Here is a 16,490-nt window from a genome sequence, read left to right as displayed (position 1 = left end):
GTACCAAAAAGCCCTTGATGAAAGCGGATACAATTTCATCCTCACCTATGAACCCACGCCAGGAAACCAGCCAAAAAAGAAGAGAAAACGAAACGGCATCATCTGGTACAACCCCCCATACAGCAAAAACGTCTCAACGAACATTGGACACAAATTCCTCAACCTGATTGACAAACACTTTCCCAAAGACAACAACCTAAGAAAAGTATTCAACAAGAACAACATCAAATTGAGCTACAGCTGCATGAACAATATACGACAAATCATCTCAAACCACAACAAAACAATTGCAAATGAGCCGTCGACCCCCAGTCAGAACGACTCCAAAACCAACAAAGCATGTAACTGTCGAAAGAAACCTGATTGCCCCCTCAACGGGGGATGCTTACAAACATCAGTTGTCTACCAATCTAAGGTAATACGCAAGGACATTAACACATCCGACACATATGTAGGATTAACCGAGGGTGAATTCAAAACCAGATGGAACAACCACAAGGCTTCTTTCAGGAACAAAAACCTGCGAAATACCACAGAACTCAGCAAACACATTTGGGACCTCAAAGACAATAATGTTGAATATTCAATAACATGGCAAATTCTTGCATCCAGCACACCTTACAATAGTGGTAATAAAAGATGCAACCTATGCTTGAAAGAGAAACTGTTTATTATCTACCGTCCAGACCTGTCATCCCTCAACAAGCGCAGCGAAATTGTAACAACATGCCGCCATAGACGGAAACACCTCCTAGGTAACACATGAACCAATCACCACGCCCCTAGGCCAGCCTGTACCCACCCACTCTGTGCCCTATATAAACCATGGTATGCGAATGCTCCCATTAAAATCTCCTGACGATTGAGGGTACCCCCCCTCATGAAACAGGCCTGTAGAGATGAAATAGTCTTGTGATTTTTTTTCCCACACATACATATATATATATATATATATATATATATATATATATATATATATATATATATATATATATATATATATAAATATATATATATATATATATATATATATATATATATATATATACACATACATACATACATATATATATATATATATATATATATATATATATATATAATATTTATATGTATATATCTATAATTTGTATTTATTTTTTAAATAGACATTTTTTTTTGACATGTATCATGTTGTAATTGTATGCATGTTTGAAATAAACTCAAATCATAATCATAACATGCAAATTCCTTTCTTTCATGAAGACACAAATATAAGTTGGTGTATTACCTTAATCTGATGACTTGCATTGACTGGAATCAGACAGGTTTCACAGTATTGCTGATAACTTCCACATTTTCGAATTGACATTGTGGAGGTGAAAAAAAGTCCTCCTTTCTGTCCAACACCACATGAAAGTGGTTGGTTTTTTAGCATCTTATATGTCCAGCTTCCATACTCATTTTTATACACTTTACAAGAAATACATTGACGGCAATCTCCGTAGCTTGCTAGCTTGTGTGTGGTAACTTTCTGAGACTGTTATTTTGTTAGCGCAGGCAGGTTGGAGCAGCACTTTTATTGTGAAGACAGGAACTATGCGGTCGGTCTTTAAGCTTTTGACGGCATGTACGCAGCGCGAGAGTCTGTTGAAAAGAAAGTGTTTCTCGCCTTCCTGACAGTCGTTTTTTTTCTTAATACTGAGCTCGCTGCAACCAGCGTCATTTCACAAGAGCCTTGGGTGCCGCAAATGTCAATCAAGTGACTAAAGTGATGTCTTAGTGGAGATTGATGATCGCTAATTTTTAGGACTATTTTTTTAATACCTGGTTGGCGATCGATTGACACACCCTCCGCGATCGACCGGTAGCTAGCGATCTACGGTGATGGTGTAGACAGAAAAGTGAGAATGGATAAATTTTGGCTTTAAAACTAACGATAAAGGTGAAGCTATAACACTGAAACGCTCAAAGGAAGAGGTGCTTTAAAACATGGCTAGCTAGTTAGCGGCTAATGTCCAGCCGGAATCGGCAGTGTTTTAGCTTTTTCTAAATCACTAATCCTCGCCTCCATGGCAACAAATAAAGTGAGTTTTTTACAAGTATCATCCCTGCAGGACAAGGAATAGCTAAACATGCTTCACTACACACCGTAGGAGGATACGATAGCTCACCAGCGTCACAATGTAAACAAATGCCATGGGTGGATCTGCACCTGACATCCACTGTAATGATACCAAGTACATCAATATTTTTTTATCGTCGCAGAATATTTTTTCTTTAAAAAAAAAAAAAAAATCATATTATATTCATAAACCCAGGAAATACATCCCTGGACACATGAGGACTTTAAATATGACCAATGTATGATCCTGTAACTACTTGGTATTGGATCGATACCTAAATTTGTGGCATCATCCAAAACTAATGTAAAGTATCAAACAACAGAATAATAAGTGACTATTACATTTTAACAGAAGTGTAGATAGAACATGCTAAAACGGAAAATAAGCAGATATTAACAGTAAATGAACAAGTACCGTATTTTCCGCACTATAAGGCGCACCGGATTATAAAGCGCACCTTCAATTAATGGACTATTTTCAAACTTTGTTCATACGTATATAAGGCACACCGCATTATAAGGCGCATAGAATAGACGCTACAGTAGAGGCTGGGGTTATGTTATGCATCCCGTAGTTGCGAGACCTGCTGTGGCTCAATATTGGTCCATATATAAGGCGGACTGGATTATAAGGCGCACTGTCAGCTTTTGAGAAAATTTGAAGTTTTTAGGTGCGCTTTATAGTGCAGAAAATACGGTAGATTAATACTAAATTTTTACAGCTTGTCCTTTATAATTTTGACAAAATAATAGATTGAGAAGTGACATAATATGTTACTGCATACATCAGCACACAAATTAGGAGCATTTGTTTGCTTACTTACTACTAAAAGACAAGTTTTCTAGTATGTTCACTATTTTATTTAAGGACAAAATTGTTCTTCGATTGCAATAAGTAAAACATATATTTAATGTACCGTAAGATTTTTTGTTAAATTAATTTTTTGTGGTCCCCTTTATTTAGAAAAGTATCAAAAAGTATCGAAATACATTTTGGTACCAGTACCGGTACCAAAATATTGGTATTGAGACAACCCTACTACCTCATGTAACAAGCTTGCGTACGCACAAAAACCTGCCATTCACCTTTTTTTAGGGCAAAGATGAGATGTATCAAGAGGAACATTGACGTGGAAATGTACGCTGCTTCACGTCAACTTCATGGCTGACGTACATACGTTTCAGCAGGCTGTGGATACTTTGGCGACACACAGAGGTGGTCCATGTAATGATAGTTCTTTGGTCAAAATTTCGCAGTAAACACTTATCTTCAAGCCCATTTTTGGCTTCCTTCAAAAACTCTTGGTTTTGAGAGGCGGAGTTGTTATATGCAAATTAAGCTCTCTTTACCACGCTGACTGGCCTTTCGTCCACACTCTGGTAGCTTTGTTTGCTACAGTAGTTGTTTTTTGTTTTGTTTCGCTACGACCGTATGGAATATGGACACTGGTGATCGCCATCAGCCATCTCATTTTTACTTGACTTTCACCACAACTCAACATCCCGGATGATATAGCGAGACCATGCGGCTCACTGTGTTTTGTAGTTGGAACCAATTACCAGCGATTAAACCAGGGTTTACTGCACATACATACAACAATATTAGGCAATGTCAGCAAAATAATAGAATGATTCCATTTTGTTGGTTGGTGCAACATAATTAAAAGAAATTGGCTCTTATTCAAATTATTTGTTTTTTTGTCCACAAGCCCCCCCAAGACCAACAACTTATCCCTTGAGTTTGTAAACAATACATCGAGGTATATAAAGACTGAGTAGCAGTACGATACTGATACTAACTTTTGTATCGATACTATCAATATTTGAATTGACTCACCAATTGTTTTTCTGCTTACCATCGTTTAGCTTGTGTTCACAGCTGCGCAGGTCCCTACAAATGCGGGCAGGGTTGTCCCTGGTGCCCAGTGGGTTCTTCAGGCTATGGATCAGGTTACTGAGGTAGTGGAGGGTCTTAAAGATCTCTGCGCCCTGGTCCAGCATGGGCAGGTCCATCACCATCTTATTCTTGGGAGACTAGAGGAGATACACCTTGTGAGTCCTCGCTACTGCTCGGAAGAAGACACAAACACCCAGGAGTTGTTCAAAACCAACCTCACTCCTGAGCTGGCTGTGTGGATCCATAAACAAAAGACCATCCTCTTTCTGAAGGAAGACACACAACTTTAGGGTTTGTTCTCTTACTTGTGGACTAAACGTTACGTTTTTTTTAGGCCTTACAAAAGACGGAGGAACACGAGGGAGGCCCTAGGAGGAAGCAAAAGATAATGAATAACAGTCACACGTTCTATTAGTTAGTACAGTGTTTTTCAACCACTGTGCCGTGAGATACAGTCTGGTGTGCCGTGGGAGATTGTCTAATTTCACCTATTTGGGTTACAAATATTTTTTTCAAACCAGTAATTATAGTCTGCAAATTATGTGTTGTTGTTGAGTGTCTGTGTTGTCTAGAGCTCGGCAGAGTAATACTCTTCCACATCAGGAGGTGGCAGCCGGTGCTAATTGCTTTGTAGATGTCTGAAACAGCGGGAGGCAGGGTGCAGGTAAAATTGTGTCTAATGCTTAAACCAAAAATAAACAAAAGGTGAGGGCCCCTAAGAAAAGGCATTGAAGCTTAGAGAAGGCTATGCAGAACAAAACTAAAACTGAACTGGCTACAAAGTAAACAAAAACAGAATGCTGGACGACAGCAAAGACTTACTGTGGAGCAAAGACGGCGTCCACAATGTACAACCGAACATGACATGACAATCAACAATGTCCCCACAAAGAAGGATAAAAACAACTGAAATATTCTTGAGTGCTAAAACAAAGTAGATGCGGGAAATATCGCTCAAAGGAAGACATGAAACTGCTACAGGAAAATACCCAAAAAAGAGAAAAAGCCACCAAAATAGAAGCGCAAGACAAGAAATAAAACACTACACACAGGAAAACAGCAAATAACTCAAAATAAGTCACGTCGTGATGTGACAGGTGGTGACAGTACACCTACTTTGAGACAAGAGCTATATTGATGCATGCTTGGTTATGGTTTAAAGTCATATCCAACAATTGCGACAACAACTTTTTGCTGTCAACTGAGTGGTGTGCCTCTGGATTTTTTCAACGCAAAAAATGTGCCTTGGCTCAAAAAAGGTTGAAAAACACTTGAGTTAGTAAATAGAAATCTTACTGGAGGTCCAGGGCGTCCACGTGGTCCGGGGGATCCCTGAAGAAGAGAAACAGGCATGCCAGGTGAGCTAATGTGCTAAAAGACGTGAAAACAGAGGACACAATCATGCTAAACATACCCTAGGTCCTTGTACTCCCTGTTTTTGGAGACACAAAACACATGTTTTTAGTGTTGAATGTTTCACACGCACACAATTAAGATTTTTAATTAAGATGGTGGGAATAATTACCATGGCTCCACGGTTGCCTTTCTCCCCTCTGGGACCCTGTAAACAAACAGAAAGCAGTCAGCTGAGGACCAACAGTGAAAACAGAGTGTCTTCATGAGTAGGACATACCGCTCTTCCATTGGGGCCAATTATTCCTGCGGGGCCTATAACTCCTCCTCTGCCCTGAATGGACACAAGCAGTGAGATGAACAAGAAAAAAAAGACTTGAACATTTAAGATTAGTAATAAGGTTCTTGCCATGCTTCCTATGGGACCCTTTGGTCCTCGAATGCCCTTTGGACCAAAGTCTCCAGGAGGACCCTGAAAGCAGCAGAGACTCATAATTTAAGACACTAGTAGGTTAATAAAAGTGAGGCGACATGGACATCCCATAGTAACACTACCTTACCTTTGGACCAAAAACACCAAATATCCCCGGAAATCCAGATTCTCCAACATCACCCTGGACGACAATTCAGCATTACTACTGTCCCACATCAGTCTTGGCACTGGTATTCATGTAATATGTAGGAATGGGTATATGTAAATGTATATGTAAATGATCACATTTGAACCGATACGGTACCAATTCCCGTTACCTGGGAATGGTAACAATGTTCGGTACTTTTTTTTTTTTTTTAAACATTTAAAAATGAGCTGATTATGATAACTTCTGTCTAGTTGTTATATCTTGTTTTATAGTTACATTTCTGAGCCAATTGCTTTGTTGGCATTGAAAATTGTAACATTACCAAGCGGCAGTTTGGATGAGTCTACTCTCAGCATACTTGACAACCCTCCTGGATTTTCCGGGAGACTCCCGAAATTCAGCGCCTCTCCCGAAAACCTCCCGGGACAAATCTTTTCCCGAAAATCTCCCGAAATTCAGGCGGAGCTGGAGGTCACGCCCCCTCCAGCTCCATGCAGACCTGAGTCCGCTTTCCCACAATATATACAACGTGCCTGCCCAATCACGTTATAACTGTAGAATGATCGAGGGCGAGTTCTTGGTTTCTTATGTGGGTTTATTGTTAGGCAGTTTCATTAACGTCCTCCCAGCGCGGTAACAACACACAACAACAGCAGTCACGTTTTCGTCTACCGTAAAGCAGTTCGTCTGCCGTAAACAGCAATGTTGTGACACTCTTAACAGGACAATACTGCCATTTACTGTACATGCATATGTGACCATAACATCTACGGCTTTTAGAGAGTGCAGTGCACAACTGCGCACACAACAAGGAGACGAAGCAGAATGCATCATCAGAGAGGGTGTTCAGCATGGTTAGAAAAATAGTGACAGAGAATAGAACAAGGATGGACAATTCAACCCTTAACTCAACAATGAGTAGATGAGTGTGTGTATATATGTGTAAATAAATGAACACTGAAATTCAAGTATTTCTTTTATATATATATATATATATATATATATATATATATATATATATATATATATATATATATATATATATATATATAATTAAAAAAATATATTTATAGCTAGAATTCACTGAAAGTCAAGTATTTCTTATATATATATATATATATATATATATATATATATATATATATATATATATATATACATATATAGAAATAGTCTTGTGATTTTTTTCCCACACATACATATATATACATATATATGTAGATATATATATATGTATATATATATATATATATATACACACACATATATATATATACACACACATATATATATATATATATATATATATACTGTATATATATATGTATATATATATATATATATATATATATATACTGTATATGTATATATATATATATATATATATATATATATATATATATATATATATATATATACTGTATATATATATATACATATATATATATATATATATATATATATATATATATATATATATATATATATATATATACACAGTATATATATGAAATACTTGACTTGGTGAATTCTAGCTGTAAATATACTCCTCCCCTCTTAACCACGCCCCCGCCCCAACCACGCCCCTCACCCCCCACCTCCCGAAATCGGAGGTCTCAAGGTTGGCAAGTATGGCTCTCAGTGCTGCTGGAGTGATAGGGAAGTAATGTTATGTAATTTATATCCCAGTATTGTGACCAACATTTTAAATTGCTAAGCTTTTATTGTCTTTAATATTGGTTTGTACTTAAGCACTTGCTTTGCAAATACAATCTATTATTATTTATTATTTCTGGTGGGCATTCCAATATTTGGTTGTCCTAATTCAAAAAAAAAAACCCGCCTCCATCGCATATTTCTCGTATCAGTCATTCTGTGTTCTAAAAGCACAGCTTATAGGTTAAATTACACAATTTAATATCTTAGTTGTTCAAACAGTAATGTGTTTATACAAGTTTAAATTGAGGTATGTTGTTTCTTAATGGGGAAGTATGTTAATGTTTCTTGTTTTCATGTTAGAATTTAAGCTAGCAAGCCAGTGCCAGTCAGTCCATGAGTTATCAAAGTGCAGTTATTAATCACAGTTTTTAGAAAATTGTAATTTAAAACAGTAATACTACCCGTTGGGAGTTTTACTGCAGTTATCATTATTATTGTTTAATATCCGCCCTGCGATGAGGTGGCGACTTGTCCAGGGTGTACCCCGCCTTCCGCCCGATTGTAGCTGAGATAGGCTCCAGCGCCCCCCGCGACCCCAAAGGGAATAAGCGGTAGAAAATGGATGGATGGATGGATGTTTAATATCCCTGAGTCTGCAACTAGACGTGACGTCACACGCAACTCAGGTACCTTAACATGGCACCAATGGATTTTATGATTCAGTCGGTGACAAAAAACTACTGAATTCGGTACCCATCCCTAACGGTATACCTCCCAGTGTCTGTCAGTATGCGAATGTTTGCCTCGAATAAGGACACTCACAGGTTGTCCTTTCGGTCCTCGATCTCCCTGCGACCCTGGAAGTCCCATCCCTCCTCTGAAGCCTCTTTTGCCTGGAGGTCCACTCTGTCCTCTTAGACCTCGGTCACCCTGTAGAGACCAAAGGATTCCTCAATACTCGTTTATATTGTTGAGTTACAGTTTTTTCCATTTGCTTACACACAATTTTACTAACTGTGTGTCTTTTTTCAAAAGGATTTACACACTTTTCCAAACACCACATTCAATTTTCTTAATTCCTAGATTATTTGCAAAATGACACACTTCGGTCAAAATATATGCCCATTCATCAAAATAAAGCAAGCATTTGTAAAAATACAGTTTTATTGTCATCTCACTCACACAGACTTCAAATGATGAGACACTATTGAAGTGAGTTACCCAGAACAGTGATAAATACAAAACCCATTTGTAAAAAAAAACCTATTTTACTATTAGAAATCACATGTTTGGGGCATTTTGCCCGACCCTTTTAGCTTACAGTATGTGATGAATGATTACTGTAACTTATTAAAATATATTGACAAATTAACAGCAATCGTCATTATTTACTTTGAAGTGGGCTTATATGTAAGGACGTAAAGAGAAAGTAAAAATATCCTGTAATCTTTTCAAGAACTGCTCAACAATGATGCTGCAAACTGCAAATATTTATTTTTACCACAGTCAGGTAAAATAACATATCACAGTAGTCAACAATGACATGCAGTACAAATTAAAATCTGAGACAAGTAAAAAGGTTTGGAAAAAAAATCTGGAGATAAATGAAAATTACAGCATAGAGTATAGGCTACATGTGCAGATTTAGGCAACAGCAAGGTTTGAAAAAAAATCTGGAAATAAAGATGTGTGTATTACAATCCTAGTGTGTGTGTAAAGTGGGAAAATGGGTGTATCACAATCGTTATCTGTGTGCAAGATGTGAAGATGCGTGTATCACAATCCTTATATGTGTGCAAGATGGGAAGGTGTGTGTAAAGCACTGTGTGTAATATTTCGCAAAAACTGTAAGGCAGAATCTATGCCTAATATTAGGCAAATCTGCGCAGTGGTTTTGTTTACTGTGTGTAGACTTTGTTAACTGTGTAAAAATTTTAAATTTAGTGTGTAAGCAATTGGAAAAAACTGTAATATGTGTGCTTACACAAGCATCTGAGATCATAGTAAGTGGATCTTACCTTTGGTCCATAGACACCTTGGTCTCCTGGAAGTCCTGGAACACCCGGCTTTCCACGACCGCCAGCTTTGCCGGGGACGCCAAAGTCTCCGTCGTCTCCATGCTCTCCCTGGGTGTGCAATGAATCAGTTAGATAAGAAAAGAGCTACTAGGTCAGGGGCGTCAAACTCGTTTTCATTAAGGTGAGTTATGCCCTCAGAGGGTCACTTGTAATAGTGAATATTTATGAATATAAATATATAAGGATTTGTTTCATAATATTACTACACAGTTGCCAATGCCTTTTTTTAATTATTTGAATTTACTATACTTTTTTTTTTTAGCCATATATTTATTTTATTTTATTTTTTTATGTTTTAGAATGTTTTAAAATGGTTACAATATTTCAAAATTTTTAAAACATTTAGAGATGTTTTAAAATGTTTGAAATGTCTTAAAATGTTGAAAATATTTTATAATGTTAAAAATGTTTTAAAAAGTTGAAAATGTTTTTAAATGACAGAAATATTTAAAATGTTGGACATTTTTCTAAATGTTTTAAATGTTTCAAAATGTTTCAAAATGTTTAACATATTTTTAAACGTTTGTGATGTTAAAAATGTTTTAAAATGGTAAGTGATGTGTAAAATGTTTGGAGATGTTTGAAAATGTAAAAAATGTTTTAAAACATTTAATAATGTTTGAAATGCTCAAAATGCTGGAAACATTTTAAAATGTTTTAAAACATTTAAAATGTTGGAAATGTTTAAAAATGTTTTTATTTTTAATGTTTATATGTATTAAAAAAATGTAATGTTTACAGATTTTATTTAATCGATTGTACAGTAAAATACTGCCAGCTCAGCTGCCTTAATTTTATCGTCTTTTAGCAATATCTTTTTTAGTGATTTTTTAAAACTGTTTAAAATGTTTTAGAATGGTTAAAATATTTCAAAAATGTTAAAAACATTTAAAATGTTTAGAGATATTTTAAAATGTTTGAAATGTCTTAAAATGTTTAAAATATTGAAAATATTTTTCAATGTTACATTTTTTTTTTTTAAGTTTAAAATGTTTTTAAATGTTCAAAATATTTTAAAATGTTTGTAATGTTTAAAAATGTTTAGCGATATAAAAAAAGGTTTGAAGAGGTTTTAAAATGTTAAAAATGTTTTAAAACATTTTAAAATGTTTGAAATGTTTAAAAAATGTTTTTATTTTTATGTTAAACTTCTTTAATGTTTAAATGTAATGTTTACAGATTTTTTTAATCGATTGTCCAGTAAAATACTGCCAGCTCACTGCCAGAATTTTATTGTAAAATGTTATTTTTATTTTTACAGCATATACACTGTAAATGGAAAAATGGTACAACATTTTTTAACAGCAAAATTTTGACGTCAGTTATTTTTTAACGTAAATCTATTGTCATTTGTACAGTGTACAATTTGATGGATAACTTGCTTTGAAATCATGAGTCAAGCAGATATTTAAGTATTTATTTCATTGAAATGTTTTAAAATGTTCCAAATGTTTTATAACGTTGTAAATGTTTCAAATGATTTTAATGTTTTAAAACAGGGGTTCTTAAGCTTTTGAACCTCGACGCCCAATTTTTTCACTACACAGGGGACTGGGGCCCACTCAAATATTAACACAAATTTAGTAATGTTTCTCTCTATTTTAAATCATATTCAATAATTATATTTAACCTACTTAGAGTTTAACAGGATAAACCTTGTCAAATGATATGAAACCATGTGTCCCAAGATTGTCTCAAGGTTTAGCAGGCTGTTTACAAAATAAATACTAATCAAAATACTGCAAAAGAAAGGGGCTAATTATAATTAATTAACAATAAATAATAATAGTATATTTGTTTGAATAAACTGTCAATATTATTAAAGTGCAAATGAAAATACAGCTTGATCACTTTAGTCATACTTTTTGCACTCAAGAAACTTCTCTATGACTTTAGCGCCAGATTTTTTCTGTTTGTTTGATAATGTCATTACTGCTACAAGTGGTGGAAAAGTGTATTACAACTGAGTACTGCTGCCGCCCATACGAACCACAGTTGAGAAACAGATATCTTTTGGTGGCCCTTTAGGGGGCTGGTCACGCAATTTAAAAAAAATGTTTATATATTACTTTTTTGTTGTATTTACTAAAAATTTTTTACATTTTACAGAAAAAAGCCTGGCAGCTCAGTTGCCAGAATTTTATTGTAAAATGTGCGTTATTTTTTGTTTTTTTACAGCATGACTGTAAATCGAAAAACGATACTACATTCTTTTTGAACGGAAACATTCTGTCGGCTGAGCTATCAGTTTTTTTTAATGTAAAATCAATTGTTATTTTTACAGTGTACAATTTGATGAATGACTTGCTGTGAAATCATGAGTCCAACTGAAAAAAAAAAGTTTGAAATGTATGATAATATCTGTTGCATTATTAGATACTATTAAAGTTTAAAATATATGCAATTGCACGCAAAACATGTATTTTTTTCTGTCAGAATGCAAGAACTTTATTGACACATTATTTCTAGGCTTCTGAGGGCCACATAAAATGATATGGCGGGCCAGATCTGGCCCCGCGGCCTTGAGTTTGACACCTGTGTGCTAGGCGTATAGCTTGTATACATGGAGCCGCCAGATGCATTGAAAATTATTATGCTCCAACATGTATATTCACATGTTATTCACATGTGAATAATGCTGTATAATAGACTGTATTTATATTATTCACCTGTGAATAATGCTGTATAATAGACTGTATTTATATTATTCACATGTGAATAATGCTGTATTATAGATTGTATTTATATTTTTCAAATGTAAAAAATACCTAAGTGTTTATTATTTATTGTGAGCGAACTGTGGTGCTGAATTTCCCCAAGGGATCAATAAAGTACTTTCTATTCTATTCTATTTAATACAAATTAGTGGTTCAATTGTAAAATTAATTTTGTACAATTTCCTTAGTGTGTGTTCGCCCGACTTCTGTTCCTGCCAACTCTCCCTGTCCCTTTCTCTGCTGTTTTCTTCCCCAGTTAACAAGGAACAAGTGCATATAATACAAACTTTATGCCTCACAAATTCAGCCAAACAACACATATCTGATGTGACCACAATGGTATTCCGACATTAAGTGTTTTCACTTTATCTCGGGCTTTTGGAGTTTTTCCTTGTTTGGATGTGGGTCAGATCAGGGGATGTCGTTGTATTTTGTGAAGCCCTTTTTCAGGCACTTGTGATTAAGGGCTATCCAAAAAAATTGTGAATGACTGATTTTGTCTTACCGGCATGCCTTTACTTCCATCCTTTCCTGGCATTCCGTCCATCCCGGGCAAACCCTCCTGCCCTTCTCGACCCACCACACCTCTTGGACCGGAAGGGCCGCCAGTCCCCTGACAAGAGAATAGTTTGTTTTTACGTCTAAATTGTAACAAACAAAGTCATTTTATTGTTTTGAAATTATTTGTCAATATGTTGCTCCAACTCACCTCCATTCCTCTGCCTCCTTTTGGTCCTACATGACCCTTTTTGCCTTTTTGACCCTTAACAGGAGGAAAATTATTTTAAGATAAGAACATACATACATAATGTACATACATATATATATTTTTTTATATATACATATATATATATATATATACACAGGTAAAAGCCAGTAAATTAGAATATTTTGAAAAACTTGATTTATTTCAGTAATTGCATTCAAAAGGTGTAACTTGTACATTATATTTATTCATTGCACACAGACTGATGCATTCAAATGTTTATTTCATTTAATTTTGATGATTTGAAGTGGCAACAAATGAAAATCCAAAATTCCGTGTGTCACAAAATTAGAATATTACTTAAGGCTAATACAAAAAAGGGATTTTTAGAAATGTTGGCCAACTGACAAGTATGAAAATGAAAAATATGAGCATGTACAATACTCAATACTTGGTTGGAGCTCCTTTTGCCTCATTTACTGCGTTAATGCGGCGTGGCATGGAGTCGATGAGTTTCTGGCACTGCTCAGGTGTTATGAGAGCCCAGGTTGCTCTGATAGTGGCCTTCAACTCTTCTGCGTTTTTGGGTCTGGCATTCTGCATCTTCCTTTTCACAATACCCCACAGATTTTCTATGGGGCTAAGGTCAGGGGAGTTGGCGGGCCAATTTAGAACAGAAATACCATGGTCCGTAAACCAGGCACAGGTAGATTTTGCGCTGTGTGCAGGCGCCAAGTCCTGTTGGAACTTGAAATCTCCATCTCCATAGAGCAGGTCAGCAGCAGGAAGCATGAAGTGCTCTAAAACTTGCTGGTAGACGGCTGCGTTGACCCTGGATCTCAGGAAACAGAGTGGACCGACACCAGCAGATGACATGGCACCCCAAACCATCACTGATGGTGGAAACTTTACACTAGACTTCAGGCAACGTGGATCCTGTGCCTCTCCTGTCTTCCTCCAGACTCTGGGACCTTGATTTCCAAAGGAAATGCAACATTTGCATGGTTGGGTGATGGTTTGGGGTGCCATGTCATCTGCTGGTGTCGGTCCACTCTGTTTCCTGAGATCCAGGGTCAACGCAGCCGTCTACCAGCAAGTTTTAGAGCACTTCATGCTTCCTGCTGCTGACCTGCTCTATGGAGATGGAGATTTCAAGTTCCAACAGGACTTGGCGCCTGCACACAGCGCAAAATCTACCCGTGCCTGGTTTACGGACCATGGTATTTCTGTTCTAAATTGGCCCGCCAACTCCCCTGACCTTAGCCCCATAGAAAATCTGTGGGGTATTGTGAAAAGGAAGATGCAGAATGCCAGACCCAAAAAGAGAGAGTTGAAGGCCACTATCAGAGCAACCTGGGCTCTCATAACACCTGAGCAGTGCCAGAAACTCATCGACTCCATGCCACGCCGCATTAACGCAGTAATTGAGGCAAAAGGAGCTCCAACCAAGTATTGAGTATTGTACATGCTCATATTTTTCATTTTCATACTTTTCAGTTGGCCAACATTTCTAAAAATCCCTTTTTTGTATTAGCCTTAAGTAATATTCTAATTTTGTGACACACGGAATTTTGGATTTTCATTTGTTGCCACTTCAAATCATCAAAATTAAATGAAATAAACATTTGAATGCATCAGTCTGTGTGCAATGAATAAATATAATGTACAAGTTACACCTTTTGAATGCAATTACTGAAATAAATCAAGTTTTTCAAAATATTCTAATTTACTGGCTTTTACCTGTGTATATATATATATATATATATATATATATATATATATATATATATATATATATATATATGAAAAATGATTGTAAGATAACATATATATATATACATATACACACACACATATATATATATATATATATATATATATATATATATATATATATATATACACTTTTGTATATATACTGTATGTACATACGCATATTTATATGTAAAATTATTTTAAGATTAGAACACATATATACATATACACATATGTATATGTATGTATATATACAGTACATACATATACATATACATACATATATACTGTTAATATACAGTATATTTACATTCTTTTTTTTTTACCGCTTGTCCCTTTCGGGGTTGCGGGAGGTGCTGGAGCCTATATATATATATATATACATATATAATACAATATATTTATTTACATATACAGTATACATATATTTATATACATACAATGCCCCGTGATTGGCTAGCAACCAGTCCATGGTGTACCCCGCCTCTCGCCCAAAATCAGCTAAGAATAAGCCCTTGTTTAGCAGTGACCCTAATGAGGATAAGTGGTATAGAAAATGGATGCTGGATTTAGTACAGTCCAGTCAGTATTTGTCTTATTTTCTATTATTAAGTTGTGGTGATCTTGGGGTTTTAGGTTAAGGTATCAATGCTAACAACAATCTCAAATTCACAAACTTTTTGATGGACTTCATCTTCAACTCCTGCCTCATCAATAACACATTTCCACATTAGTGAGACTTTAACGCGAGCTATTTCAAAAGACGTAGCATCGGAGTCAGCGCAGCACTTCAGGCTGACAAGGCTACTATAAACTATCGGCTTATCAGCAGCTATGCGGCCAAAAAACAGATTAAATCTTTTGATGCACTTCCTCTTTGACATCAATAACACAACTTTGGCTCGAGCGATGTGGAATGCAGACACACAACGCTAACACGGAATGCTAACATCACAGCTAATGAATGTACAGTAGCTGCGACTGTAAAATTGACTCAGATTTTGCAACCTATGCTTGTGGTTTCAGCACATGGAAGCCCAGTTCTAACTTAGAGGAATTACCCAGGATGTGACTAAGTATTTTCACGTCGTGGCCGGGCGGTGGCTGTAGCGATGACGCTTGCAGGATCAAATGGGCTACCAGGGAGTAAAGTAATCTACAGTAGAAGGCGTTTAAGGCTACTATATTTGGTGAAATGAGGTGATTATAGGGTGTAATTTAATGTTTAGAAGGCACTAATTATGTTTAAAAAATATATTTAGAAGGTTATGAACAATTTTTTATGAATATATTTGATTTATTAATAATCGTACAAGCCAGAAATTTGTTCACCACGGTCATGTCCGGTTCCAATTAACCGCGACAAACGAGGGATGACTGTAAAAGAAAAAAACATCAACGCTATCAGCTAAAAACCTTACTAGGTCTCCTTTGGCCCCTTTCGGTCCTTGAATTCCTCGAGGTCCAGGGTGTCCCTACAGCGAAAACAATATGTTGAATAAAGCATTTTTCTGGACTTGACAATGAGCTGACAGATCGTGAAGTGACGAGTACAGACTCACAAGAAGTCCAGGAGCTCCAGGTCTTCCTCTTTCACCATCTAAACCCACTTGACCCTGTCACATGACATCACTTTCACT

The 16,490-nt window shown here is 36.0% G+C and overlaps 1 protein-coding gene across 1 annotated transcript in view; it reads right to left on the bottom strand.

Annotated features, from left to right (window-relative positions):
- The window catches only part of LOC133577650 (uncharacterized), a 117,966-nt gene that overhangs the window by 9,714 nt on the left and 91,762 nt on the right, over positions 1-16,490 (bottom strand). The window contains exons 44-58 of the mRNA XM_061931618.1: positions 16,413-16,466; positions 16,272-16,325; positions 13,099-13,152; positions 12,895-13,002; positions 9,613-9,720; positions 8,417-8,524; positions 5,915-5,968; positions 5,764-5,826; positions 5,635-5,688; positions 5,527-5,562; positions 5,416-5,433; positions 5,298-5,333; positions 4,343-4,369; positions 4,217-4,267; positions 3,961-4,138 (exon numbers count right to left, since the gene is read on the bottom strand). Coding sequence (XP_061787602.1) covers positions 3,961-4,138; positions 4,217-4,267; positions 4,343-4,369; positions 5,298-5,333; positions 5,416-5,433; positions 5,527-5,562; positions 5,635-5,688; positions 5,764-5,826; positions 5,915-5,968; positions 8,417-8,524; positions 9,613-9,720; positions 12,895-13,002; positions 13,099-13,152; positions 16,272-16,325; positions 16,413-16,466 — 1,003 coding nt within the window. The remainder of the gene's footprint in view (positions 1-3,960; positions 4,139-4,216; positions 4,268-4,342; positions 4,370-5,297; positions 5,334-5,415; positions 5,434-5,526; positions 5,563-5,634; positions 5,689-5,763; positions 5,827-5,914; positions 5,969-8,416; positions 8,525-9,612; positions 9,721-12,894; positions 13,003-13,098; positions 13,153-16,271; positions 16,326-16,412; positions 16,467-16,490) is intronic.

This window comes from Nerophis lumbriciformis, linkage group LG39, assembly GCF_033978685.3.
Source record: "Nerophis lumbriciformis linkage group LG39, RoL_Nlum_v2.1, whole genome shotgun sequence".
In the NCBI taxonomy this organism is placed as follows: domain Eukaryota; kingdom Metazoa; phylum Chordata; class Actinopteri; order Syngnathiformes; family Syngnathidae; genus Nerophis; species Nerophis lumbriciformis.
This window is presented reverse-complemented; position numbering and strand designations above follow the sequence as displayed.